This window comes from Actinia tenebrosa, unplaced genomic scaffold (genome assembly GCF_029948245.1).
Source record: "Actinia tenebrosa isolate PJP-AT-01 unplaced genomic scaffold, QUT_ActTen_1.0 PGA_scaffold15__27_contigs__length_11533743, whole genome shotgun sequence".
Classification (NCBI taxonomy): Eukaryota; Metazoa; Cnidaria; class Anthozoa; order Actiniaria; family Actiniidae; genus Actinia; species Actinia tenebrosa.
Genome location: NW_028292575.1, coordinates 9,596,124 through 9,622,045, shown reverse-complemented (window position 1 = coordinate 9,622,045; position 25,922 = coordinate 9,596,124). Strand labels below are relative to the sequence as shown.

The window sequence follows — 25,922 nt, the reverse complement described above, 5'->3', positions numbered from 1 at the left end:
GGCTCAGCCGAACGTTTTCTTGATTTTTTTTTCTTCACTGCTAATAATACGGAAACTGTTGTGATCCTTTTTTGTGATTCTATTTTTGTCTTCTTTTCTGGATCATAAATTGGCATGATTCTTGAGAGTTTTTTTTAAATGATTACAACAAACCGGATTGGACATTTTGTCACACACCGAACGCATAATTTCTACTTTACTATGTCTATTATCTGCGTACATTTACGGTGTTCAACTTACCTATAGAGAAACAATATCGCTCTGGGATCCTCACGAATACCCTACATTTCATATTCTGGCTGCGTTACCAGCGTGGTTGGTCCTTGTAGTGTAGTGGTTAACACATCGGACTAGAATACCGAAGACGTGGGTTCAAATCCTGCCAAGGGCATATGATATTTTTCTCTTATTTCTCTACTTCATTATATACACACCGAACGCATAATTTCTACTTTATTTTGTCCTAAAGGGGTCTCCCCTAATATTTGGGCGTATATGATTAGCTTGAAATAGAACCTACACTACGTAGAACTACTATTCAGTGTTAATGATGGACTTTATGTGCAATAACGAAGTGTGAATGTTACAAAGCAATTGAAGTTCCATTTATTTTAAACCGCTGTTACGGTCAATGGAAGAACAACATTATTGTTTTGAAAAGCCGTTCACCAAAGTAAGTGTCTCAGACTTGTTTCCAAGAAAAACTGACACTTCTCCACGAAATCGTTCGTCGAAACAACGTCATATAGTGGATTTTAGCTGATTATTTTCGCTCGCTTCTACATGTAAAGGTATATAAACATTGATGTATTTTTCTAAGGTATTTACCTGATTCATAGTTTTAACCTTTTTAGTAAACATTCAGTGACGAGTGCCGGTCAAAATCGAGGACTACTAAACTAAATGTCGAGTGGATAGTTTGGCGTTGGGCTGCAGATATTGAACATCTTAAGAATTTGGGGATTTTTTATAGGACACATTTGTTTAATGTGTCACGGTGGCATTCCATTATAAAATTTATGTTTCCATTTGGTGTATTATTTTTGACAAATGCATCGCTCTGAAGTGTTCTGAATTCTTAACAGAATTTTAGAATACTTTTAAGGCAGGTACTGATGACCGGGCATTTTCTCTAGGTTTTTGAATTGCTTTTGTTTCTTTTCACTAAATTTAACCACAGTTCCCATTCCACATTTAGAAATAGAGACAAATGATTTTATTCTTGAAAATATTGACTGGAGACTATAAAAAGGGGGTTAGCAATGCTTAGAACTGTGCCTTTTTATTTTTATTTTTCACAGTCACTATGTCTTACAAGAATGGAAAGCCCTCGAATGAGATTATTTTGGTTTTAGCTAAAGAGATTCTTATGATATGGAAGAAGGTTGGCAGAGCACTCAAGCTAGAAGAAACTGATCTGGAGGAGATAGATCTTGATTCTACAGGTGTTTATGAAAAATCATACCAAATGTTAAGAAGATGGACTGAAAGTCAGGGATCTGATGCAACATATGAAGTACTTGCTAGAACACTTCTACATCCAACAGTCAATCGCTGTGACCTTGTAATAAGGTTTTGCATTACAGGTAAATAAAATCAAAGTGCAAAGCTTTTTTAGGAGAGAGGTAGTTGCAAGGTGGGTGGTGCGTAATGATCTTTTAAGATATGCGCATTGCCATGTTTCACATATCCTTCACAACTAATTTTGTATTTAGATTATGTTTATGGTTTCCTCCCTTCTTAATGCGCCAGTCAAAGTAAAACCTGACCCACCCCCCCCCCCCCAACCCCAGGGATATGTTTGGGAATTAGTATTGAATAGCAAACTAAAACTGACAAATGCCCCACCATATGGAGAAGAATTTTGCAGTAATATAGCAAAAAAAGACACACTTCCTCAGGCAACTACATTTGGCTTGGCAACTTACTTTTATAACAACTTGTTTCTATAAGAAAGTAAAATGCTGCAGCCCAAAATTCTCTGCTGGAACAATGGCCGCCGTCTTGGAATTTACAAAACATATCCCCACCTAATGCCCCACATTCCTTCGGCAGGGATGACAAAAAGCACGAATCCCCCACATAGTTGGAACTAAAAAAGCTGCTAAAAGGGTAACAAATGCCCAACAAATTCCCACATATCCTGGGGTGGGGGTTGGGGGGTTGGCATTTACTTTGACTGGTGCATAAGATTAATTAACTACTAAACTCCAATAATTCAATCTGTTATTGATGGCTCAAACATGAGGCTGAGGCTGGCTCTGAAGACTGAGCAATCATGGAACTCTCTGAAAACAACATTAAATGAATAAAACAATTTACCAAATAATCGTTGTGTGCCCTCATTTAGGGGTTTCAGTGCTCATTTGGGATTTTCAAGTGTCACCCTCTCTAATACAGCTTTCATCCCCTCCCCCTCCCCCAAAGGAAAAACAACTGACCAATGAACAAAAAAGATGCATATAAAAATTAATTTTGTGATTCCATTTTATTAGAGAAAGGAACTACTGTAAAAGAAGTTACAACTGGTATTCATCATTTATCTGTAGATGAAGGTGAGTGGGTGCAACCAGCTAAGCACATTTTTTCTATATTTTTATTTTTCTTTGATTGAAATCTGAATAACAACAGCTCCCGTGAATAAAAAATTTGCATGGGAGATGTATCTTTCTTCTCTATTCCATGACCCACAATGTCTTGCATAAATATACAAACAATTTTAAAAAGAAAGCTGGTAAAGTTAACTAAAGAAGCTATTCTACATTCTTTGTAATTAAAACTGATGGTTTCAATCAGACAATGATAAGTTTCTTCTATAAGTTTATTTTACTCCCCAAAGGGACTGTTCATTATTATCAGGGAAGGGGGGGGGGGGGGCTTGAAACTTTAGTGATGCTGAAAAGGGGCAGGGGAAACAAGGTATAGCTTATATGGGGGTGGGGGGGGGGCAAACTCACCATTTTTCTACGAGAATGCAAATGTACACATTTCATCTTCAGATAGGTTGTTCTTCACCCCTTGATCCCCACTGAAAGGAGTGCTTGCCCAATCTCCCAAGCCAGGGGCTCATGTTGAAATAATTGATGAGTTTGAATTTTGGAAATAACACCCAACCCTTTCCACCCCTCTTCTTTGATAAACAATATCTGAATGGTCCATAGCAGACAATTATATGTCATGCAGTGGAGACATTATTAAATTTCATGATGCTAACTGTTGTCATTATTCAAATTAGACGACATCATGCCTCAATCAGTAAAGCCAATCATGATTTTGCCTGGAAAACCATTCCATAAGACATACAAGCGTGGAAAGGAATTGAAAATCTTGGATGAAATGTATACCAGTCTTGACACTGAAGGTTGTAATGATGATGTGGCAATGGTCTATATAACTGGTCCTCCGGGGTCAGGAAAAAGCCAGTTATCACGATTATATGGAAATTGGTATGGTCAGCGAGAGAGCAGCAATGAATCATGCTCAACCATTGTGGTCACACTGCATGCAGAAACACCTGAATCGCTGTTGGAGTCCTACAAACGACTAGCAAGAGCAATGAACATCAAGTTGAAGGATACAGCCAAATATGATGAGATATGGCAGCAACTCAACGCTTATGCACTAGTTGTCAAAAGAGTTTTGAGAAATAGCAAATACTACAGTTTTAAGTGGCTTTTTATCATCGATAACATAGTAACTTCAAATCCTCTCAGAGAATTTTGGCCGTCGCCTGGTTACGGATGGAGCAGAGGGCGTGTCCTTGTCACTACACAAGATTCTGAACTTGCCCCATGTGCGCATGAGCAAACAAATACCTTATCCCTGAGCCAAGGAATGGACAAAGAAGATGCCATCAGTTTCTTGTGTTTGATATCTGAATTAGACCGAGACAAGTTTACCAGCGAAGTTGCGGACATGCTTAACTATTATCCTCTCTCCCTTGCTTGCGCAGCGGTTTTCGTTCGAGACATGCGCAAAGAAAGACCTGCTGCCAACTTTTCTTGGGATAACTGCCTCTCTAATCTCAAGAAATATCATGATCGTTTGGAGTACTCCGAGTTTACTGAGCATAATATTTGTTATCCACGCTCTATGCTGACTGCAGCCTTTTGTTCTGCCAGTCGCATGGCTGAAAGTAGTTCAGTTCTGAAGTCTGCTTTCGAATTTTTGTCGTTATGTACTCTTCAGCCAGTGCCGCTGGATCTTTTAAAAGAGGCAATCCTTTCTTCCAAGCAACAACAAGATCTTATTCCTGACTTGGTGAAAAAGGAAATTGCAAGGTGTTCCTTGTTAATCTATCCTCAGAATGGAGCCCGCGGTATCGAAGTGATAACCATGCATCAAGTCATGCGCACTGTGTTTGTTCAGCTGCGTATGGAATCTTGTAAAGTTGCTATGGAAACGGTGGAGCCTGGAACGACCATAGAACTACTCGATCATCAACGCTTTGAAAATTTCTTGAGAATTATTTGTAACTACTACCACAGGTAAGCTAGCCTTTAATATGGTACGTGTACTGCACCAGTTGCCCTGCTTGGCAGTGGATATTGAAATTATTACGCCACACATAAGGCATTTGACGTTTGATTCCAGTAAGGGGTGGTCACAGGGTGCCCATAAAAAAACCCTTTCTAGCTTCTAATTAGTTGTTTAGGCTGCGTTCATAATGTTTGGCAGAGCAAGGGCGCTAGGGCAAAAATTGGTGGTTTTTTAGCCGTTAGACTCCGTTATATTGGTGTTTTTTTAGCCGTTAGAAACTGTTTAAACTGTTACTCATCTGTTCTGTTATGTGCTGGCTTGATTTATTCAGTTTTCCCGTCTATATACGCCAAAAATACTGCTGTGACCAACGGTCCAATCGTATGTAACGAACTACTGTTTCCTATACCTGCCTCGTGACCGCTTACGTAAGCGTACGCGTCGGTTAATATCGTCGGATTTGGATTAACTCATTAACCGACGCGTACGCTTACGTAAGCGGTCACGAGGCAGGTATAGGATACAGTAGTTCGTTACATACGATTGGACCGTTTAAACAGTTTCTAACGGCTAAAAAAACACCAATATAACGGAGTCTAACGGCTAAAAAACCACCAATTTTTGCCCTAGCGCCCTTGGGCAGAGGGGGGCAGGTGAAATTGAGGGGGGATCGGGAAAATTTTGGTAGGAAAAAGGGGGGATGGGCAAATTGTTATAAGAAAAATGGGGGGATGCACAATTTTTGGAAGAAGCTACAAGCCTTGCTTAGGGGGGATCGTATTTTTTTGCATGACTTTAAGGGGGGGTGTTAAGAATTATTCTGGACATTTCAAATTTTCACCTGCCCCCCCCCCCCCCCCCCCCTGCTATACATAATGCAGCCTTAGTATATAAACATTTGTTTAAATATTGTTAGTTGCTAATAAGGCGCATCTTCTTGATTTTGTTACCGCCTACTCAAAACCCTAGATCCGCCCATGCATCCATTAAAACTTCAAGTCACTGGTGAAAATTAATGGTACCGGCTTATACTAAATCTATTGTGCATAGCATACAGCTTTAACCAATAACAATATTTGAAAAATATTCCGTAGGTTCCGTAGCACTGACTATCAAGCAATCTCAATAAGAATTCTTCTGAGCCCTCACCTCCAAGCATGCATCGATACGGCACAAAAGCATGCAGACGAAGTGTTTATTGATGCGTCTGTTTGTCTGGCCGACAGTCTCATTCATACAATAGGAGGCACAGACTACCATCGAGTTCAAATCCTTGAACTCGCCCATGAGGTGCAGAAAAGTCTTGGGCTTAAAACTTTTTGTGCTTGTCGATTGTTGACGGATCTTGGCTACACTTACCGAGAAGCAGGGAAACTAGACAAGGTGATTCCTGTGCTGGAAGAGGCAATTACAGTCGTAGAACAATTTCAAGGTATTTACATTTTATAGCATTTAGAGCGCCGATAGATTATGCTACTTTTTTCCTTTTCAGGTTCTTCGTCCATCCGTATTTAATAGGTATTATTTCGTACCTAAGTCACCTACCTTCTTCTTTTTTTATTTTCTCTTCTTTCGAAATCCTTTTTTCTCCCTTTCCATCCAAAACTAGTTTCATGCATGACTAGATAACTTTTTCCCATTTCTCTTTATCCCAAACTTCTTTTCTAGGTCTTATATCTACCTCTCTCCCTCCCTCGATCAATCTTTCGCTTACTTTCCCCATACTATGCGTAGTCGGCTCTTTTCAGGTTTTTTTTTTTTTTTGTCAGCTTTTAATTTAATAATAACCAACTTAATTCAATGTTTGTGTTTAGATAAAGAGGCCATGAAACAAAAATCTCAAATTCTAAATGTTCTTGGGTTTACATATCGGGAGAGGTATGAACTGGACCTCGCTGAGGCATACATGAGCATGTGTGTGGAAGTAACGAAACAAGCGTACGGCGACATACACGAAGAAGTTGTTGAAAGACTTTGTAACTATGGTATCATTCTACATGATCTCTGGCAAAATGAACGCGCTATTCAAGTATTAAAGGAGGCTCGAAGAATGGCCGAGTCACTGGGTAGTGATCTGCCGATCTGTGCTCAGGTTAGCTATACATAGAAGACCGAAGACTCTAAAACGAAGAATACGGGTAAATTTGGGGCGGTCTTCGTTTTGTATATTTCCTGGAATATTATACAAAACCCCGCCGAAAACCATGCTACTTGCAAATCTCTTTATTTTGTGGGGTCGTTGTTTAGCGTCTTCGGTCTTCTATTTTCGTTGTGTACCAACCCAAGCTTTCATCATCAACGTTTTCTATCTATAATGATTTTTCGACGTGTTATAGCTGTCCGGTGATGTTACGCCCTCACTGACACTTGTCTTTTATACTCTAAAACCTGTCTCACATTCGAAAACCACTTGCGTAATAGTAAAGGCGAGCTGTATAGCATTTCAAACTTTTAAGTAGCTGTCGGACTGCAATAGATTAAAAATGAAGGATGTATAATTTTGTCATATAATAAAATGTTGATCTATTAGGCAGAGGAAAGAAAGAGGTTAAAAAAGTAAATCTAATGATTACCTTTTGTTTCTAGGTTTATAATTACACTGCTAAAGTATTTCTAAGATGGTTCCTTGGCTTAATCTACACCGAAGGAATGACAGAAAAAGCCATTAATTATTTAAACAAGTCAAAAAACCTTCACGAAAAAGCCCTGCAAATTTATGAAAATCTTCAAGGCAAAGAGCATAAGTTTTATGCTGGGACACTGATGACGTACAGCATGGTACTTCGCCATCAGGGGGAAATTGAAGCTGCGTTTCAGCACTGCGAAGAAGCCGTGAGCATTTACCGTTCGTCAGGCCACATTGCCTGGCCCCGTGCTCTTACTTGGCTGGCAGATATTTGCTTTGCTAAAGAAGAGTTCGATGTTGCAAAACGTTATCTTGAACAGGCCATAAAAGGTGATAATGAGTTTGGAACCACTATTATAAGCCCTGGAGCCTTCCATCCCCAAGCCCTGCTGGCCGAAGCACTTCTGAAAACTGGTCCTAAAGAAAAAGGAATACGAATATTAAAGGAATGCATCGATGAGTGGAAGAAAAAAGGCATGCACCCTCAGCATTACTGGATAGTAAGGGCTCAATCTGCCATTAGTGATCATGAGAACCGCGCTTAATGCATCGCATGTGAAGGAGTGTTAGTCCTTGACCGCGCTTAGTGCATCCCATGTGAAGGAGTGTTAGACAGTGACCGCGCTTAATGCATCCCATGTGAAGGAGTGTTAGACAGTGACCGCGCTTAGTGCATCCACGTGAAGGAGTGTTAGAGTGTTAGAACTTGACCTACACGGGACCAACCTTGTAGTATTCCATATGAGGCAATGTTATACGTTGACCGCGCTAAGTGCATTCCACGTGAAGGAGTGTTAGAACTTGATCCATGTGAAATTGTGTAAGATCTTAACCTACATTGGACCCTTGTGAAATAGTGTTAGATCTTAACCAAAACTGGACCTCGATTAGCGCATCCCATGTGAAATAGTGTTAGATCTTAACCAAAACTGGACCTCGATTAGCACATCCCATGTGAAATAGTGTTGGATCTTGACATACACTGGACCTCGATTAGCGCATCCCATGTGAAATAGTGTTAGATCTTAACCAAAGCTGGACCTCGATTAGCACATCCCATGTGAAATAGTGTTGGATCTTGACATACACTGGACCTCGATTAGCGCATCCCATGTGAAATAGTGTTAGATCTTAACCAAAACTGGACCTCGATTAGCGCATCCCATGTGAAATAGTGTTAGATCTTGACATACACTGGACCTCGCTTAGCGCATCCCATGTGAAATAGTGTTGGATCTTGACATACACTGGACCTCGATTAGCGCATCCCATGTGAAATAGTGTTAGATCTTAACCTAAACTGGACCCCGATTAGCGCATCCCATGTGAAATAGTGTTAGATCTTAACCAAAACTGGACCTCGATTAGCACATCCCATGTGAAATAGTGTTAGATCTTAACCTAAACTGGACCCCGATTAGCGCATCCCATGTGAAATAGTGTTGGATATTGACATACATTGGACCTCGATTAGCGCACCCCATGTGAAATAGTGTTAGATCGTAACCTAAACTGGACCCCGATTAGCGCATCCCATGTGAAATAGTGTTGGATCTTAACCAAAACCGGACCTCGATTAGCGCATCCCATGTGAAATAGTGCTAGATCTTAACCAAAACTGGACCTCGATTAGCGCATCCCATGTGAAATAGTGTTAGATCTTAACCTAAACTGGACCTCGATTAGCGCATCCCATGTGAAATAGTGTTAGATCTTAACCTAAACTGGACCTCGATTAGCGCATCCCATGTGAAATAGTGTTAGATCTTAACCTAAACTGGACCTCGATTAGCGCATCCCATGTGAAATAGTGTTAGATCTTAACCTAAACTGGACCCCGATTAGCGCATCCCATGTGAAATAGTGTTAGATCTTAACCAAAACTGGACCTCGATTAGCGCATCCCATGTGAAATAGTGTTGGATATTGACATACATTGGACCTCGATTAGCGCACCCCATGTGAAATAGTGTTAGATCTTAACCTAAACTGGACCTCGATTAGCGCATCCCATGTGAAATAGTGTTGGATCTTAACCAAAACTGGACCTCGATTAGCGCATCCCATGTGAAATAGTGTTAGATCTTAACCTAAACTGGACCTCGATTAGCACATCCCATGTGAAATAGTGTTAGATCTTAACCTAAACTGGACCCCGATTAGCGCATCCCATGTGAAATAGTGTTAGATCTTAACCAAAACTGGACCTCGATTAGCGCATCCCATGTGAAATAGTGTTAGATCTTAACCTAAACTGGACCTCGATTAGCGCATCCCATGTGAAATAGTGTTAGATCTTAACCAAAACTGGACCTCGATTAGCGCATCCCATGTGAAATAGCGTTAGATCTTAACCTAAACTGGACCTCGATTAGCGCATCTAAAGCATTTAGTGATTAGATATGTTAAGTAATATTATTTATATATCTATATACTTCTTTACTTATAAATCATATACCAATTTAGCTATCTCCCGACCTAGTCAATCGGTAAAAATCGATAAAGAAAAAAGTGTGATATCGATTTTTACCGATTTCTCGATTGGTAAAATCGGTATCGATTTTAATCGATTGACTAAGTCGGGCTATTTAAATTAGTTTTTCTATTTATACCAGTACTTGTTTTCACGAGGGTAGCACTTAATACCTCTGTCCCTCGTTCCTCGTTTGGAATTTAGGAGATTATTTAAGGTTATTATCGTCTACAGTGGACAGCGCTTACCGCTTCCCAGGTGAAGTATTGTTAGACATGTTAGACCTTGACCTGTTAGACCTTGACGTGTTCCGCGTTAAGGGACTTTTGGCTTTAGAAGGAAATGCAACATATCATAAAGTTAGGCTGAATTTAAGTTTCATAGAAATTTCATTATTTGTGATGGTATGTGAATAAAGTGGTGTTTAAATATGTAGTACCGATCTTAAGCTTTTCTTAAAATGATTGTTAAGGTGGATTAGTTTACTTTATAACAAATTGATTGTTTATCCTTTTTCAAACAACCGATTGTTGGTCGTTTTTCAAATAATCGTAGTTGTATTTATTAGTCTGACGTGTTAATTAATTCAAAGTCCATTATCAAACACATTCAATGTGGCATTGTCAAGAAAACAAATTGACTTACAAAGTAGAGTTTGATGCAGGCAACATGCCTTTCTGTATTTTTTCTTTATTATGCTCATGCAATACAACACTGAATTTAGAACAGCAAACAAGACTAGGATAAAATAGCCTGTGAACTCATACGCAAACTGGGATATGTGCTATATAAATGCACTCTTACGTCTGGAAATTCAGTAATCACAGCTCCAATATTTCAGAGAGCAAAATACTTTTTCAAAGGTAAGTCAGTCTTGATATAATACCTAATGTTTAAGTGGTTCACTGATCAAAATGTGCGCGGAATTTCCGAACTGATTTACTCTTTAGCTTGTGTGTACATTCGGTATACACACTTTGTGGATATGTTAATGTTGTTTGTAGTATGAGGAATACACTGATGAGTGTTTAGAAGTAATTATTCCTGATTATTCAGTTTAATTGATCCTAATGTCATTTTGCGATTGAACTTTTTCAGAGAGCTAATTAGTACTTTTATTGGAGATGGAATATGATTTGGTTATCGAGGCTTCATCTCTGTTTCTCTTAAACTCCGCGGTTAAAGAAAACCCATCTTTGAGCAATGACAATAAGACACAAGTTAGCCCAGAAGCCCAAGGTCTCTGTTCTTCTGCTGTTCTTGATCATAGTGTCTTTCCTAAAGACGTTTTTTCCGCCGAAACAAGTTTTCTCACACCTGATCGGGTTATAGAAGAGATAGGTGTTTGTGGACGGGGCCTCAGTCAGCCATTGAAAAGTGATAGAAATAACAACACGAAACAGGAATCCACGCGAATACTTGACATAATCAAATATTCTCCTAAATTCCTGCGTAAAAAGAATTCGAAACAGCCATGCAAAAACGTTTCGCATTATGTGGAGGAGAGCAACGGCGGTTTGCAGGGCGCGTCAAACCAAAAATTTGAAAACCATGAAAATCCTGGAACTGTTTCACCGAAAATGGGTTTTCGAAAAACATTTCAGTCGAGTGTAAACCAAAAAGACACTGCAGTAACAGAGAAAATGAAAACAACAGCAACTAGGAATTGTAAGTCTGCGACATCTGATAAGGAAATTCCAGAATTTGGACCCTCGAAAGGAAGAAAAAACTGGCGTAAAGTAAAAGCTGCTTTAAAGCGAATGAATGACGGTGGGGAGCAGTTAAAATCAATGTCGTTAGCGAGCAGCGAAGAGAACATTCAAGGAGTTGCGGGAAAGCTTCGAATCAATCTGTCTTCTGAAACATCAATTGACGATGATGACGACGACGAAGAAGACATTTACCAGAGACTTAAGGCTTTTCTGAACTCTAGTGATAAAAAGTTTAAAACGCCATGGTATCCTCGGTCGCCTCGACTACAACTAAGAAGCAATAAGTATAGTTTCTGGCCCAAGGGAGCTGAGGCTGGCGGCGTTCCTTACGCAATTACCCCGATGGTTGAAGAGGAAAACGGTGTTAATCAATTTCCTGTATTAAAATCAAAAAGGTATCCTCTAGGAATGCGACGTTGCTCAGCGCCTGAACCCGTACTGAGGCGAGAAGCAGAAACTTTTTCATTCATAAAAAAAGGCAAGGACATGAAAATTAATTTTCAAAAAAAATCTATAAAGAACAAGAAGGCTAACCATGGTGATCCAAAGCCGTACGATCGCGTAGAACACGAAGTAAGACAAAGAATGAGACTCGTCATGGAAAAAAACTTGGAAACCCTGACGGAGTATTGTCCTGAAATTTGCGGCCAGTTGAGCTCAACTATCAGCGAGGAGATAACCAAATACTTACGTTCTACAGATATTTTCAGTGAAGATGTACAGAAAAAGTGTGTCTGTTTGGTGTATATTGGAGCCGTAAAAGATGATGGTATTCACGCTGCTGTGAGATGTATGTGGATTCCGGGCGAAGACCGTTTGGTAGTGTTTGATTATCAGAACAATTCTTTGTACGCTCTTGCTATAGTATTTACTGCTTCTTGCTGACTTTGAGCTTTAATTTACAGTTAAAAATAAAGAAAAGCGACATTTGATTAAAGTCCAAATTATGGAAAATCATGCGAGATGAAGCTCACATTAACTTTGATTGAAAGACTTTGAAAAAGAACAGCTAGCGTTCGCGCCTTCTGAGCTTGCCGCTCAGCTACTAGAACTCAGTATGGTTAGAAGACTGAGAAAGAAGAAGAAGAAAAAGAAGAATTGAATTAAGAAAAATTGGTAACCCTAGGCTCCACGAACACAGACTAGACTCAAACCCGTGTCCGTTTATGAGAGGCAATGCGAGCGCTCTCACCGCTACGCCACCCGTGCTAATCCCTTCAAAATTTCTTCAAAAAGAAAAATTAAAGAAAAAAAGGATAAGCATACGAACATACTTTATGCAATGATGGCGAGCTACTAGCTTCCAGGTTCTGGCCAGGTTCTGGCAAAGTTCTGGCCTACCAACTATTGAACATTCATTTATTACTATTAATATAAGAAGAGATATATAACTAGCTAATAACTAGTGTGAGCTGCGTCGGGCTTCCTAATGAAACAGTAATGATAAAAAGGTAAATTATACACCGGGAAAAGATGAAAAAACTTACTTTTTCATCTTTTCACGGTGTATAATTTATCTTTTCATCATTACCACTTATTACTATTGTGCTTCAGATATTAGAATGGCAGTCACTGTTGCCTGAATAATATCATTAACCTAGAATAACATCGACTTTTTTATCAGCACCTAAAGTCTCTATAATTCAGTCTAACATCAAACTCACCATAAATCAGATAAATGTAGGGTGGTTCTTATAGATTGGTAAGCAAGACGCCGGTGGGGGCTATATCGATCCCATCCTCTTCCCCCTACGGATCCTGTGCCATATTTGAGCGAGTAACAGCAAGACACCCTAGTCGCTGGGACAGAAACTGGTGACGGCTGCGGAGGCTAAAGACACTCCGGCACCGATTTATTTTTAGCAGTATTTTTTGTCAAATGCATGTGGTAGTGAATGATCCTAAAGGCAAGTTAGTAATCATCATTATAAATGGCTTACGGAGTCGTTTTAGAAAAAAAAATTACGTCTGGACTGACGGAAGGCAAACCGCAAAGAACAAATTCTGTTTTCAAAAATATCCCGATACTCTTACTTCGTTCAATGCCGACTCTCCGGCGTACGTTATATCCAACTTATTCTAGAGAGTTTTTAGATTGACTTTTTTTCCTCCCTGCAAACGGCAAACGTGATCACGTTTTTCATCGTTTTTCTGTATTTTACTTTACCTTTTACAAATCTTCTCACCAAAGACAAATATTCTTTTGTTTTTCTACTACTTGGACTTTTTTGCGATTCTTTTTAAGATATTTAAAATATATTTTTAATGGTCAACTGACGTTTCACGTTTGCCGTGAACGTAAATCTAATCACTTTAGTAAGGTGGGCGCTTATAGTGAGAGGCTGGCCTGATCCTTTTGGGAATTCATTGATAATTATTCTTATTCGTGATCTTGACAAGTGAAATGACTTAGAAAGGGGGCGGGCTTAATAGCGAAATACTGTAAATGATTTTCTTAGATATTAGGACCTCTCAAAATTTTGAACTTGGCTTTCTAACAGTCGGTGCGGTAGGAGGTAAAGTTATGATTGACTTTTTTGGTTGTAAAAGTGCTCCATCCATAACGTTCCCACGCAAACAAGCTGCACGAAAAATGTTCTAGCTCTTTCGAAAATCAAAGTAATATTAAAATGTAAAAAGATTAAAATAATTTCTTTTACCCATGAGGTGGAGATTACTGAAATAATCCTCATTAAAGTCCTAATGGAGAGAGAGAGCACAGGAAAAAATAAAAGCTTACATGATTATAATTCATAGTTATATTTCTGAAGTTTCTGAAAACGTGATAATATTGCATTGGACACAATCAAACACAATTCTATTTAAGAGAAACTGATTTCAATAATTTATAAGTCTAATTTCATGATAAAAGCTCTTCTTAACAATACTTGAAATTCTTTCATGAAACTTTAGAAAACTTTGATATTGCGTGACATTTGACAAGTCAAACATATAATAAGACACGCAATAATTCCATCTTAGCCAATCGCAATGCAGGATTCCACACGGTTACCCATAGTTCATTTCGTACGCGTGTTATGAGAGAAGGACTCTTCCGGTAGCAGGTACGTCCTACTGATCTCTATACTCTATCTGACCTTCTGAACAAGAACGTATATGTTATTCACTCTATGTTCAAACTAACCGCTTTCCTTTCAAACAACTACGTATGGTTCTCTTCATGGAAGGTTATAATGCAAGAGATATGAATATCCCTTATTCAGAGCTAGGAGGAGAGCGATCTCAAGCCATTGACATCGACTCGGTAATCAAGACGTTGCCTTTGGAAATAGATAAATCTTTCGTTTATTATCCAGACGAATTAAACCTTACCTTACTTGCTAGTGGGTTCTTTGGAGATGTGTACAAGGTAACTTACTTTTATAATAAGATATATTTTTCATTTATAGTAAAGACGAATGATGTATTTATTTAGGTGCCTTTGCGGTCATTTTTTTAACTAATGCGTATATAAAGAATTTGGTGACGTTTTACTGTGCACTGAGTACAATTTATCGTTGTTTTCTGTTCTCTGTGTCTTTCAGGCCTACCACAAACGTACAGATAGAACGATGGTTTTGAAAAAGGACAAGCTTTCAATTCAAGATAGGAGTATATGTGAAAATGACCTGATGAGTGAAGCAGCCATCTTGAGTCGAATGTGTCATCCAAACGTGATCAGGTTCGTTCGTGGCTGATTTCCTTGTGCAATCTTTTTTATCAACTACTGTTTCACCATTTTTCCTTTCATTTTCGACAGATTTCTGGGACTTTGTATAGGAGATGAAGAGGGACAAATGCATCTTTTAATTGAGGTATTTTTATTCGCGTTTTAATAAGGAAAAAAAAACACTCAGGAAATACTGTTTGGTTTGCTGTGTGACTGTGCTGAGTTGCACGAGTTCACCGAACTTTTGACGTGGTTTGAAATGTTTTCCTTTCGTTTTGCTGTAGTACATTAACGGCGGAAACCTTGAGGAACTATTGATGAACCACGATGAAGTGCTAGACTGGGGAACTAGAGTTTATCTTGCTCGGGATATAGCAGATGGAATGAGCTACTTGCACAAGAAAAGAATAATCCATAGAGACCTTGCTTCAAAGGTATGCACATTGGACTACTATAATTCTAGTCTCATTTCCTCGTTTGCTCAGCTATTCTGTTTTATTAGAGAATTCGTGTCATCGGATCTTGGTTGTAAATAGAGGATTATGTGCAATGATTCTTTCTTTCTTCTTCTAGAATTGTTTAATTCAAATTGCCAATGGAGCGAAATATGCTGTGATTGCAGACTTCGGCTTGGCAACATATCTACTAGATAACGAGTAAGTTTGTACTCTGTCATGTAGAAAAATGTTACTCGATGTACAAAAAGAGTTGTCAACTACATAATTGGTGATTTAAATGTTTCGCAAGGTTGCTGGACGTCCGGCAGCGACAAATACAAGTGAAGTCAAGCTCCTCAACAACCACTCAACCGTAAAAGCTAACTAACGCAACGAGTGTCCCAGATCGTAAAATTCAAATGCTTTTCGCATACGCTTTTATACGGAAGATTATAGGAGATTCAATACATAGTACTTGGAATTTAAAGTTTTTCCTTGATGTCTTTCATTCTTCTGTGTCCGATCCCTGAGGTGATAATGTGAAACAACATTAAAAATTTAAGTTGACCGCTAAAGTTAGAAACAAAAAAACCTTAACATTTGAGTTCCATCTGTTATTTTACTTTCTATTTTTGTTCCAAGTTTAATTTCTTCATTGCCAGGAGTAATCTAGACTCTATCATTATTGATCTGAACCTGGTCAAATATCTTTTATCGGTTTTATAATATAGTAGCGATCGCGAAAATAATACAATAAACTGAGACTTTGTAAAAATTTAAAACAGCAACATATTTTGTGGCGTGCTCCTTAGCTATTATTTATAGCACCGATTATTTAGACAACACCAGTCCATTAATTTTCCTTTTCTTTTCAACTGGAAAATACAGCTGAATTTAACTTCGAAGTCATTAAAAAAAACAGGTTATTTAGAGATGTCAAAAAGAAAAAAATAAATAATAAGATTAACTTCGATATGTTATTTTTGACATTTTTGTTCAAATTCCTTTTTCTTTACCTGTATTAAGAAAACTTATTCTTTATTCTAATTTCGCGAATCGTTTCGCATCGTTAATTTTATTTGCTATCTTTAATTTTTTGTTATGGTGTTGTTAAATGATCCATAGCCTGTTTTCTTTATCAAGATTATGAAGAGAATCAATCAAGCATATTTCCTGTCTGCTATGCACGAATGTCTCTATCTCGTTCGTGTTTATAATTATGCTAGTTGCCACCTCTATTAACTATGTTGCCAAAAAACAAAAATTATTATGGATTGAGAAATTTTTAACACAACTTGCAGACTTTAAAGGAATTTTGAAAAATATTGTAAAATGTAATTTAAAAATTTAAGAAATTATGCCATCGTTTTGAATTTCTGTTTACCAAAGAAGAAATAAAATAAAAGAAAGAAAGAGAAAGTAAGGAATGTTTCGAGTTTTGTTTCAGTATTTTTTATAGAGGGTTTTTCACAGCAGCCATGCTTGTTGACAGGAACAATGGAATATTTTTGCATGACAAGATAATTTATTTCCTAAGGGAGAAAATTTCTTTTGTTTTGGTCTCAAACATGGCTGCCATGACATCACATGAAAAACCTCTATAACATCTACCTATAATAAAATTTGGAATTACAAAAAATACAGTTGATAAATTTTCAATCTTGAAACTATTTATTTACCATGCTTTTAATCATGTGCTTCAAGTAACCTTGTTTTTCTTGTTGAAACACTGTTTTTGTAATGGAAAAGTCCTCTCCATTCAAAGTAAGAAAGAAAGTGGTTGCCTCTGCCAACCAAAAGACAATTTAGTGAATTATTAACACTTTTAATTAGCTACACAGTAAGATAAAACATAACACAATACGATTTCAGTCAATAATAATATAATATATAGCTTGAAACATTCGAATTCAAAGAATGTTGAAAATCACAAACAGAAATTAAGATCTATAAAAAGTCTGGTTCACCAATTCACCTTAAAGGCCAAAAAGTGTTTTTGCTCTAGCATTTTGTTATTTTTATCGTTGCTACTTGCAATTTGTTTAGCCACTATGTAATAAGGCCATTTAGTAAGTGTTTAACTGGATGATTACTTTTCTTGAAGATGTTTTAATCCTTTACTACAAGTTTGGATATTTTGTGAACTCAGATATTTTAACGGCTTGTCGTGAAATTGGTTTTCACTGACACCAGTCATAGATATCAAGGGCGGATACAGGGTTTTTTTGAAGGGGGGTCTCAAGGGTAAATTTTGTGGGCAAAGGAATCCCAGTCGCATTTTTACCACAAGAAGCCCATTTGACCTCAGGAATGACAGGGGGGTCGCGACCCCCCGACCCTCCCCCTGGATCCGCCCTTGGATATAAAAGGTAATAACTGATATTTTTTGATTGGCAGCAGAGAAAAACCAAATTTAACTACTGATTTTGCAGAGCATGGAAAACCAATAAAGAAAAAAGAAAAGAGATGTCTTAACTTTTTTTGAAAAGATAATCAATGTTTATTATATATGGTGTACATATCTACTACTTCCTCTCAGAAATGACATGTGTAGCACAATAAAGGTCATACTACACTGGATCCCCGATTATCACATTCCATGTGAAGTAGGGATAGATTTACTATTTTCAGAAATGTTCTCTTTTATTTTTAGTCAAGGTGTACAAACAGTGGTAGGCTCACCTTACAATATGGCTCCAGAACTACTTAGAGGAGAGACATACAATAACAAGGTATTATCAAGGCTTGTTTGTTTGCTAAATACAATAAATTTTGTTGAAGGCAATGTAAACTTATTTATGTTATTACATGCCACTGATTAGACGGGTTTCACTTGGGTCCTGAAAAGTCCTGGCTTGTGTTTAACACTTTAGCTTGGACCTTGAATTTTGGCCTGTTATCAAGTTTTTTCAAATTCTTTGAATATTTCAGCAAATATTGATATGCTTCATTTTTAACTTGTGGATACGTGAAGCATAAAAATTAGTTATTGTAAGGGGTCTGAATATGAAAATGTGTCTCTCACTTACTCACTCATCCACTCTTTAAGATGTTAGCAGATTGATAAATTATACATTTATCGTCTTACATCATCTGCTTACGCAAAACTTACTTTTGGACTAGTTCCTGTCCAATAAAGGACTGAATCAGCATTTATATGAGAAACTGGAATCTTACTGTTCGAGGAAGGATGGCTGGATTGCTTTGTTTTCAGGAAATACAAAATACTTACTATATTTCATAACTCTCTTACTAAAATATGTGCCAGCTCACTCCCATCTTATTGAGTTATATGATGGTTGGGATGTGGAAGACTAGCTACTACAAACAATCATTATGAACTTTGTCTCATTTGTTCACATCTATCATTAGTTTATTTACTGTCTTGTCATAAAATTATTGACCAGATATATATTTTATCAATTATCGAAAAAGATCTGTTAAATTCTTTAAATTACAAGTTAGATTCTGAATAAAAAAAGATTTTAAAAAACTAATGGATGTTTGGAATGTTTTTAATATAATAGCTATATATAATAATAATTACATGATTTGAAAATGTTTATTTCTTAACTTTCTTGTTTGTTCCAAATCTTTCAGGCTGATGTGTTTTCATTTGGCATAATAATGTGTGAGATTATTGGACGAGTACAAGCAGATCCTGATGAACTGCCAAGAACAGGGGTATGTGAAGTTGATATTTATGTAAGAGTGTGCATGCATATATGAAAACTCATGGTATTAGTAGTAATGTTGTACCGTGTCTATAACCTAACTGTTTTCATCATTACAGTGATAATGCAGTGATTAAAAGTTATCACTTTAATTGGAAAAGTAATAATTTTGCATGCAGCAAACAGAGTTTAAATTCAATTCATAATGTATTGTATGTTCATATTAAATTTCCTTCACTATTACTTACAGTAAGTACAAAGGATATCAGAGCAAAAGATGATATATTAAGATATGGATTGCTAGACATTTCAACAACAAAAAAACTGTTTATGACAAGTAAATTTTATTTGGACACTACTGTTGTTTTCTAAATTCTGAAAATATCCATATCTCACTGGAATTCATAGTCTGGCATGGGACTACCCTGTGAGCCACCAGATTGTTTTTCTTTCCCCCTGTAGGGCTGAGCTGCAGTTTGGTCAGGACGTGAGTGTGGGATAAAAATAATTCTAACAGTTTCTCAAAAAGCCTCATTTTCAATATTTAACATGAACTCTGCAGTCAAGAGCTGCCCACTGGAATTTTCTTTTTCAAGCCAGTTATACTGGACTCAAAATAGCGGCCAGCCAATGGCCAAATGACAGGCCAAATTTCAGGTTTGACAGGCAAAAATAACGATGCACTGCCAAATGAATAATAAAATGATATGCAAAATTTACTGGAATGACCTCCTTTTACCGTGCTTTTTCACTATGGCAGACTGAAAATAATTTTCATTTCAAGCCCTGTTATGATAACTGTGACAACTGAATATTATATTTTATTTGAAGTAAGCCAAAAAACTCATTTCAGTGTGCAGCTTGAAGATGCTCAGCTCACTTAACATTGAAAACTGATATAAGGAGAAGATAATAATAATAATAATAGTAATAATAATAATAATAATAAATAAGAGTTTATATAGATTGACAATCATTGATATTTTCAGAATAAGCCACAAGTCTAACACGTAGATAAATATTTTACAAGAATTATACTTTCTTAATTTTAATAAATTCTAGGCTTTTGGACTTGATGTTGAAAAGTTCCAGACAATGGTAGAAGATTGTCCAATAGAGTTTTTACATACTGCTGTTTGTTGCTGTCAAGTGGATCCTCAAACTCGTCCAAGTTTTGCAGCAACACTCAAGCACATTGAGACGATTCTGACTGAATATCCTCGGAGGCCAGACATTCCCCTTGAAACTTTACATGGTGAAAATGCTATCGATTCACATACTAGAGATACCACCTGTGTCAGTAGTACTAATTGGAGCTCTAGTACTAGCTCATCAAGTTGTTCATTGTCTCCTGCATGCATTTTGAAAGATGAAAATGGCCATCGACAGAGAAGCAATAGTGAGAATAAGCGAAGAATGTCTTGGATATCTGGACGTTATAAGCTTTTCCATTCTGCAACTGATGATTTATTGAAAAATACACCTGCTAAGTTAATGGGATTCTTTAAGAATGTATTAGGTTTGAGGAGTAAGGAATTGAATGTTCATACTAAAGGAAAGAAAGACAGTGATCAAAGCTCTAGTTATCCAAAACGAAGGTCACAGTCATCATCTGTATTAACACGTGTTTCTCCTCTCCCACCTAAAGACATTTCTTCATTAAATTATGATTTGAATGAAAACCAGACTGAATATACAACAAACCAACATAAATCTGCAACTGATGTAAATCCTTCCAAGTCTGTCTCCTGTCCAGGAACACCAGGCTTATCTAGCAGTAGGAGTGCTCTTCCCTCAAGACGACATACCATATCTCCTTGCTCACCTATCTACTCAAACATTCCTGATTTCAACCTGAGCATTCATTCAGAAAAATCTACATCTACTGAAAGAGGTCAGTATGGCACCCAACCTGATGTTGTATCCATGTCTTCAGGGTTTGACTCTATGCCAGATAGCTCATCACTTTGCACTTCAAACAATGAAAGTGCATCTTTTACAGACAGTGATTTTTCATCAAGGACATCAAGTTTAAGAAGGCAGGTTTCTCTTCAAGAAGATGAAGAAGACCATTTGAGCACTCCTACTTGTAAAAACATTAAAACACCTCACTTTGATCGTTATGGAAGTTATTCAGTGATTAATGCTGAAGCATCTAGCAGAATGGCTCTAGTAAAAGAGATGGAAAAAGACAAGGTGATTGGCTTAAAATCAACCAGTCCTGATAATGTAAAGGCCAAAAAGAGATTACGTTCCCCAATGCTTTTCTCATTTCTACTTGGAAACAGAAGCAAAAGTAAGGATACACCATAAGCACCATACATGGTATATAAATTTCTATTTTTCTTAGTTAAAGAATTAAATATATTTTAGATTAGAGTAAGGGCTAATGCAAGAATTAAATATTCTAAATTAAAGTGCACTGAACCTCTGATATAACACTTTGTTCATTCTATATGAAGTGATTATTTAGTCATTTGGGAAATATTTCTTCATTTCAGAGTAATGCGTCTAAGTTTTAAAAGATAAGAAACCAACTATGATAATAGTTTCTATATGTTGATTAAGTCCTTTTAATTAATTAATTAATAATACTTTATTCAAAAATGCAGATTACATATTTTGAAAAGGAAGACATTGAGGTTAGCCCTATATAAGTCCCCTAATTTAAAATAAATAAATAATTTTAAGAACTAATAATATATATATATATATATATATGTACAATACTAACTTCAAAAAATGTTCATGTGTTTCTTAAGTCTTGTTTTAAATTTATTTACATTGGGTTCATCTGTATGATTTACTACGTTATTAGGAAGATCATTCCAAGATTTGATTATTCGCACAAAAAAAGAATATTTGTAACAATTTACTCTAGCAGATTTGGTCTGTATTTTAAATTGGTGATTAGCTCTCGTTTTCGTACTTTTACAAAGTTCAAAATAGTCACTGAAATCTAGACCGTTCATCTTGTGTACAATCTTATAGCACTCAACTAGAGAGAGGAATTCCCTTCTAAGTTGCAAAGAGTTCCATTTGAGTATCTTACATCTGTCTTCATATGCCATCTCTTGTCGTTTTTGACCAAGTGCGATGCGTGACGCTCTTCGTTGTATAGATTCAATTGCATGGATATCCTTTACTAGGTGTGGTGCCCAAACTGGGCATGCATATTCCAGAATGGGACGGACCAGTGATTTATAGAGTATGGAAAAGATTTCCTTATTTCTACTACCCGTGGTACGTTTAACTAAACCAAGGACTTTATTTGCTTTATGTACAATTGCTTCTACATGTTTGGACCAACTTAGATCGCTCGACATTATAACTCCAAGGTCTTTGTAGTCATGTACGTTCTTTAATGCTGTGTCGGATATGTGATATTGTGTTCTATTCTTATCACCCTTATGAGTTATCCTCATGGCTTCACACTTTTTAGGGTTAAACTTGACTTGCCAATCCGCCGCCCAGTCTTCTAAAGAAGCAAGGTCCGACCTTTGATGTCAATGCAGTCATTGAGTTTATCATATGACCCGTACGACCCTGCTCGCGCGCTCTAATAAAACCATTGGAAAAAGTCATGTGATGGGGGCCGGACGGGTTGACGTAAGCGGGCCGGAAAAACCCGTCCGGCCCTGCTCGAATCCGCGCGCTTTCTTTTCTTTAATTATTTTTATTTTCGTGAGGGTCATATGATAAAATGCTTATTGACTGAGTTAGGTCGGGCCGTACGGGAAAATATTTGGCTCTCGGTCATTTGCACGGACCTCGCTGCGCTCGGTCCGTACGACATGACCTCGAACCAAATATTTTCCCATACGGCCCTCCCACTCAGTCAATAAGTACATAGTATTTTGTTTTACTTACTAATAACAAAAACTGGCCACTATAGGACAAATTTATACAAATGAATTAATTATAAATATTGTGGAAACCAAGAGCAGCATAATGATGGTGCTTTTTTGAATATTTTTGCATAAACCAGATAAAATTTGTGTATTAATTGAAATTAGTGTGCATCCTTGGTTGGCGTAGTTGCACTGGAAATATACAACTCTCAAATGAAGAAATATTTCACCATTCAACTATTCACTACATGTAGAATCAATACCAAAAGAATGAGAATTGTCAACTCATTAGTTTGACATAGACCTTTCCACACTTCGTATTGATATGAGCATGCACTCAACACTAGGGGAAGGGGCAAATGATTGATTCCAGATGTAACCCTTAGTAATAGGAAAAAGACCTCCACTCAGGCATAATACTTTCCCATTTCAGACCACATTTCATTTCCTTGAGAATTCTTTGTTTAAGTTGTGTCATCTCATGCAACAGAGCTCAACCATTAAATGAAGAAATGGTGCTCTAGGGAACGACACATGGTCTGAAATAGGAATATATTACTCCTGGGCGTACCCAAGCCAAAGAGGTCTTTTCCATGTCTCTTGTAGAAGCCAAAATTGATAATGCTCGCATACTGCCAATGATCCTGAACTATCAAAACATGTTTCTTGAATACATTGGCTCTGCTCTCTCTTTCTGTATATATATATGTATATTATATATGTATATGGTTAAAAACATATTTCAACAGAGCGTCTGTTATCATCAGTTACTAGTTATTATAATATGAATAATGGTACTATTTAAGTGAATTAACTTGAACTAATTGATTTAAATAGTACCATGCTATACAAAGCATTAATAGCTCTAGAAAAATAGGTAGAAAGAAATATATTTTCCTACATTATTTTGAAATAAGCAATTTAAGAAGTCTGATAAATTTTCTTGTGTACTTGGTCTAGTCCTAGAAGAAAAAAACACAAGACACTTGACAATAAAACTAAAAACATAGATTTTTGTACATCATTATATGGAGCATGAAAAAGAGGAGTTCTTGCACATTATGATCTAAAAAATGAAAAGTGGGGCCCTAAAAGTGCTTTTAAACATAGATCTTTTTGAAGTGTGCAAGTGCTGACAATAGTGTTGTGTGCACAGATTTGAAAACGAGGCATTTTCGTGCAAGACTATTATGAATGCTATGTGGATATTCTATATGGATGCTTTCAAGATATAATATAGAGAAATTTTATTTATTAAAATTATGTTTGAATACTTTGAAGTTTTGTTTTTGGGAGCAGGGTAACTTTTTGAAAAATATCTCACATCAAGCAAAATCATTTCTTCAAGGGTTTTAGAGATCTCATTTAACTGTATGATTTCCAATGATTTTAATCACACTGCCCAAAAATGCCTTGTCTTATTGTCTGCCATGCAATATTTATGAAAGCACTTACGCATCTCCGAAATTGTCTATAATGAGATGATCTTTTTCAAAATGTTGATATTGCTTCTCTTAACATTAAAGGTTCAAATGTTAGCAATGTTATATGCTGAATAAGAATTATATTTGACTAGAGTACATACACTTTATATCCACAAAATGGTGCTATTTTTGAAATTATAATTTGCTTATTTGTACTGAGCACCAACAAATTATTTAAAAAGAACAGACATTTACATTATTTAGTACTTTATTAAATAGTACTATTTCACAGAGCATTCTTTGGGTGCAACCACAGAACTCCAAATACCTTGAGATATTAATAATAATGAAACAGCTCCCATGTTGGTTGAATGCTTTGTTATTGTCAACCAACATACCGCTATAAACAACTATAATGTGACATTCACCCCAAGAATACAACTTTTTCTTGGTGATTAGGCTTTGTTACATGGTGCATACCAAGCTTGAAATGTATTATTAATATTCATAATTATGTAAAAATGTGGCACATAAAAAATAATTATGCTGGAAAAACTAGCAGACAAAGTTTAGGAAAATTCCATTTTATCATCACCATTCACTGACTGCATTCACACTAAGTGCATTTCAGGCTTCAGTTATGCAAGAATGCAACAAAACCTTCACCAACCTGCACTGTTCTATTCTGATCATCAACCAAATTGATTAGAATCTAATATCAAAAATTTTAGAGTTTTTCTTGAAAATAAATTATTTTTGTTCAGTCATAAACTATTATTATTTGAAATTCAAAACGTTATTTAAACTATTCTCAACATCTCTAAACTTATAATTACTATGCTTCCTTTTAAAGAAGTTACATGTAATCTTTTTTTTTTTTTTTTTCAAGAAATAATATCAAGAAATTTTATTTATTCATTACTGAAATAACCATTATAATTATTATGCTGTGAATGCATCTAGTATTAAAGATAGATAAAGATTTATGTATATATATTATTGTGATGAATGACAAAATAAAGCTTATTTACAAGCATCCTGGTTTAAATATTATAAGGAAGGAAAAGTTATTTTTAGAGAGGGAGGGCTTACTTTTTTAACACTAATAGATTATTTTTGAGTTCCAAATTACTGCTGAGTTCCTTGGTTACAGACTCTCTCACTCAGGTTTTACAGCCTTGAGTTAATAGTGTCCAAATATTCACAAATACCAACAAACACCAGCAGTAAAGTAAAGAATTCACAACATCAACATTATGGGAAGCATGGGTGGCGTAGCGGTGTGAGCACTCGCCTCTCATCAATGCAACCGGAGTTCAAGTCCAGTCGGGTTCGGTGTTGTATATGAATAGAGTTGTTTGATGGTTCTCTCCTGTGCTTCGAGGGTTTTCCGGGTTCTCTGGTTTTCTCCCTCCGCAAAAATCAACTACTAAAATTCCAATTCGATCACGGAATGAGGGCCACAGGTTTGTTAGCCACTAGCTATTAAGTGCTACCCTAGTGAAAAAAGGATGATTATGAACACTTTGAAATTCCACAGACCTTCAATGGAAAACATGAATATTCTGTACAAAGC

General features: G+C 36.7%; 4 protein-coding genes across 4 annotated transcripts; 3 read left to right on the top strand and 1 right to left on the bottom strand.

Moving 5' to 3' along the window:
• The first annotated feature begins 3 nt into the window (after window positions 1-3).
• On the top strand, window positions 4-10,013 carry LOC116302684 (uncharacterized). Its single transcript, XM_089030705.1, has 7 exons — window positions 4-791; window positions 1,302-1,586; window positions 2,496-2,555; window positions 3,236-4,487; window positions 5,574-5,911; window positions 6,294-6,571; window positions 7,066-10,013. Exons 2-7 carry the CDS (start codon window positions 1,307-1,309, stop codon window positions 7,648-7,650), a joined length of 2,793 nt encoding a protein of 930 aa, XP_088886831.1. The 5' UTR covers window positions 4-791; window positions 1,302-1,306; the 3' UTR covers window positions 7,651-10,013.
• A 279-nt stretch (window positions 10,014-10,292) lies between these two features.
• Window positions 10,293-14,024, top strand: LOC116308173 (uncharacterized). The gene is made up of 2 exons (XM_031718555.2): window positions 10,293-10,441; window positions 10,677-14,024. The coding sequence occupies exon 2, from the start codon at window positions 10,703-10,705 to the stop codon at window positions 12,173-12,175; it is 1,473 nt and encodes a 490-aa protein (XP_031574415.2). The 5' UTR covers window positions 10,293-10,441; window positions 10,677-10,702; the 3' UTR covers window positions 12,176-14,024.
• A 318-nt stretch (window positions 14,025-14,342) lies between these two features.
• LOC116308180 (uncharacterized) lies at window positions 14,343-21,639 on the top strand. The gene is made up of 8 exons (XM_031718564.2): window positions 14,343-14,660; window positions 14,836-14,972; window positions 15,051-15,105; window positions 15,245-15,394; window positions 15,534-15,616; window positions 18,051-18,129; window positions 18,998-19,081; window positions 20,134-21,639. The coding sequence occupies exons 1-8, from the start codon at window positions 14,460-14,462 to the stop codon at window positions 21,382-21,384; spliced, it is 2,040 nt and encodes a 679-aa protein (XP_031574424.2). The 5' UTR covers window positions 14,343-14,459; the 3' UTR covers window positions 21,385-21,639.
• A 152-nt stretch (window positions 21,640-21,791) lies between these two features.
• On the bottom strand, window positions 21,792-22,565 carry LOC148911057 (uncharacterized). Its single transcript, XM_089030444.1, has one exon. The coding sequence runs from the start codon at window positions 22,494-22,496 to the stop codon at window positions 21,807-21,809; it is 690 nt and encodes a 229-aa protein (XP_088886570.1). The 5' UTR covers window positions 22,497-22,565; the 3' UTR covers window positions 21,792-21,806.
• Window positions 22,566-25,922: the final 3,357 nt, after the last annotated feature.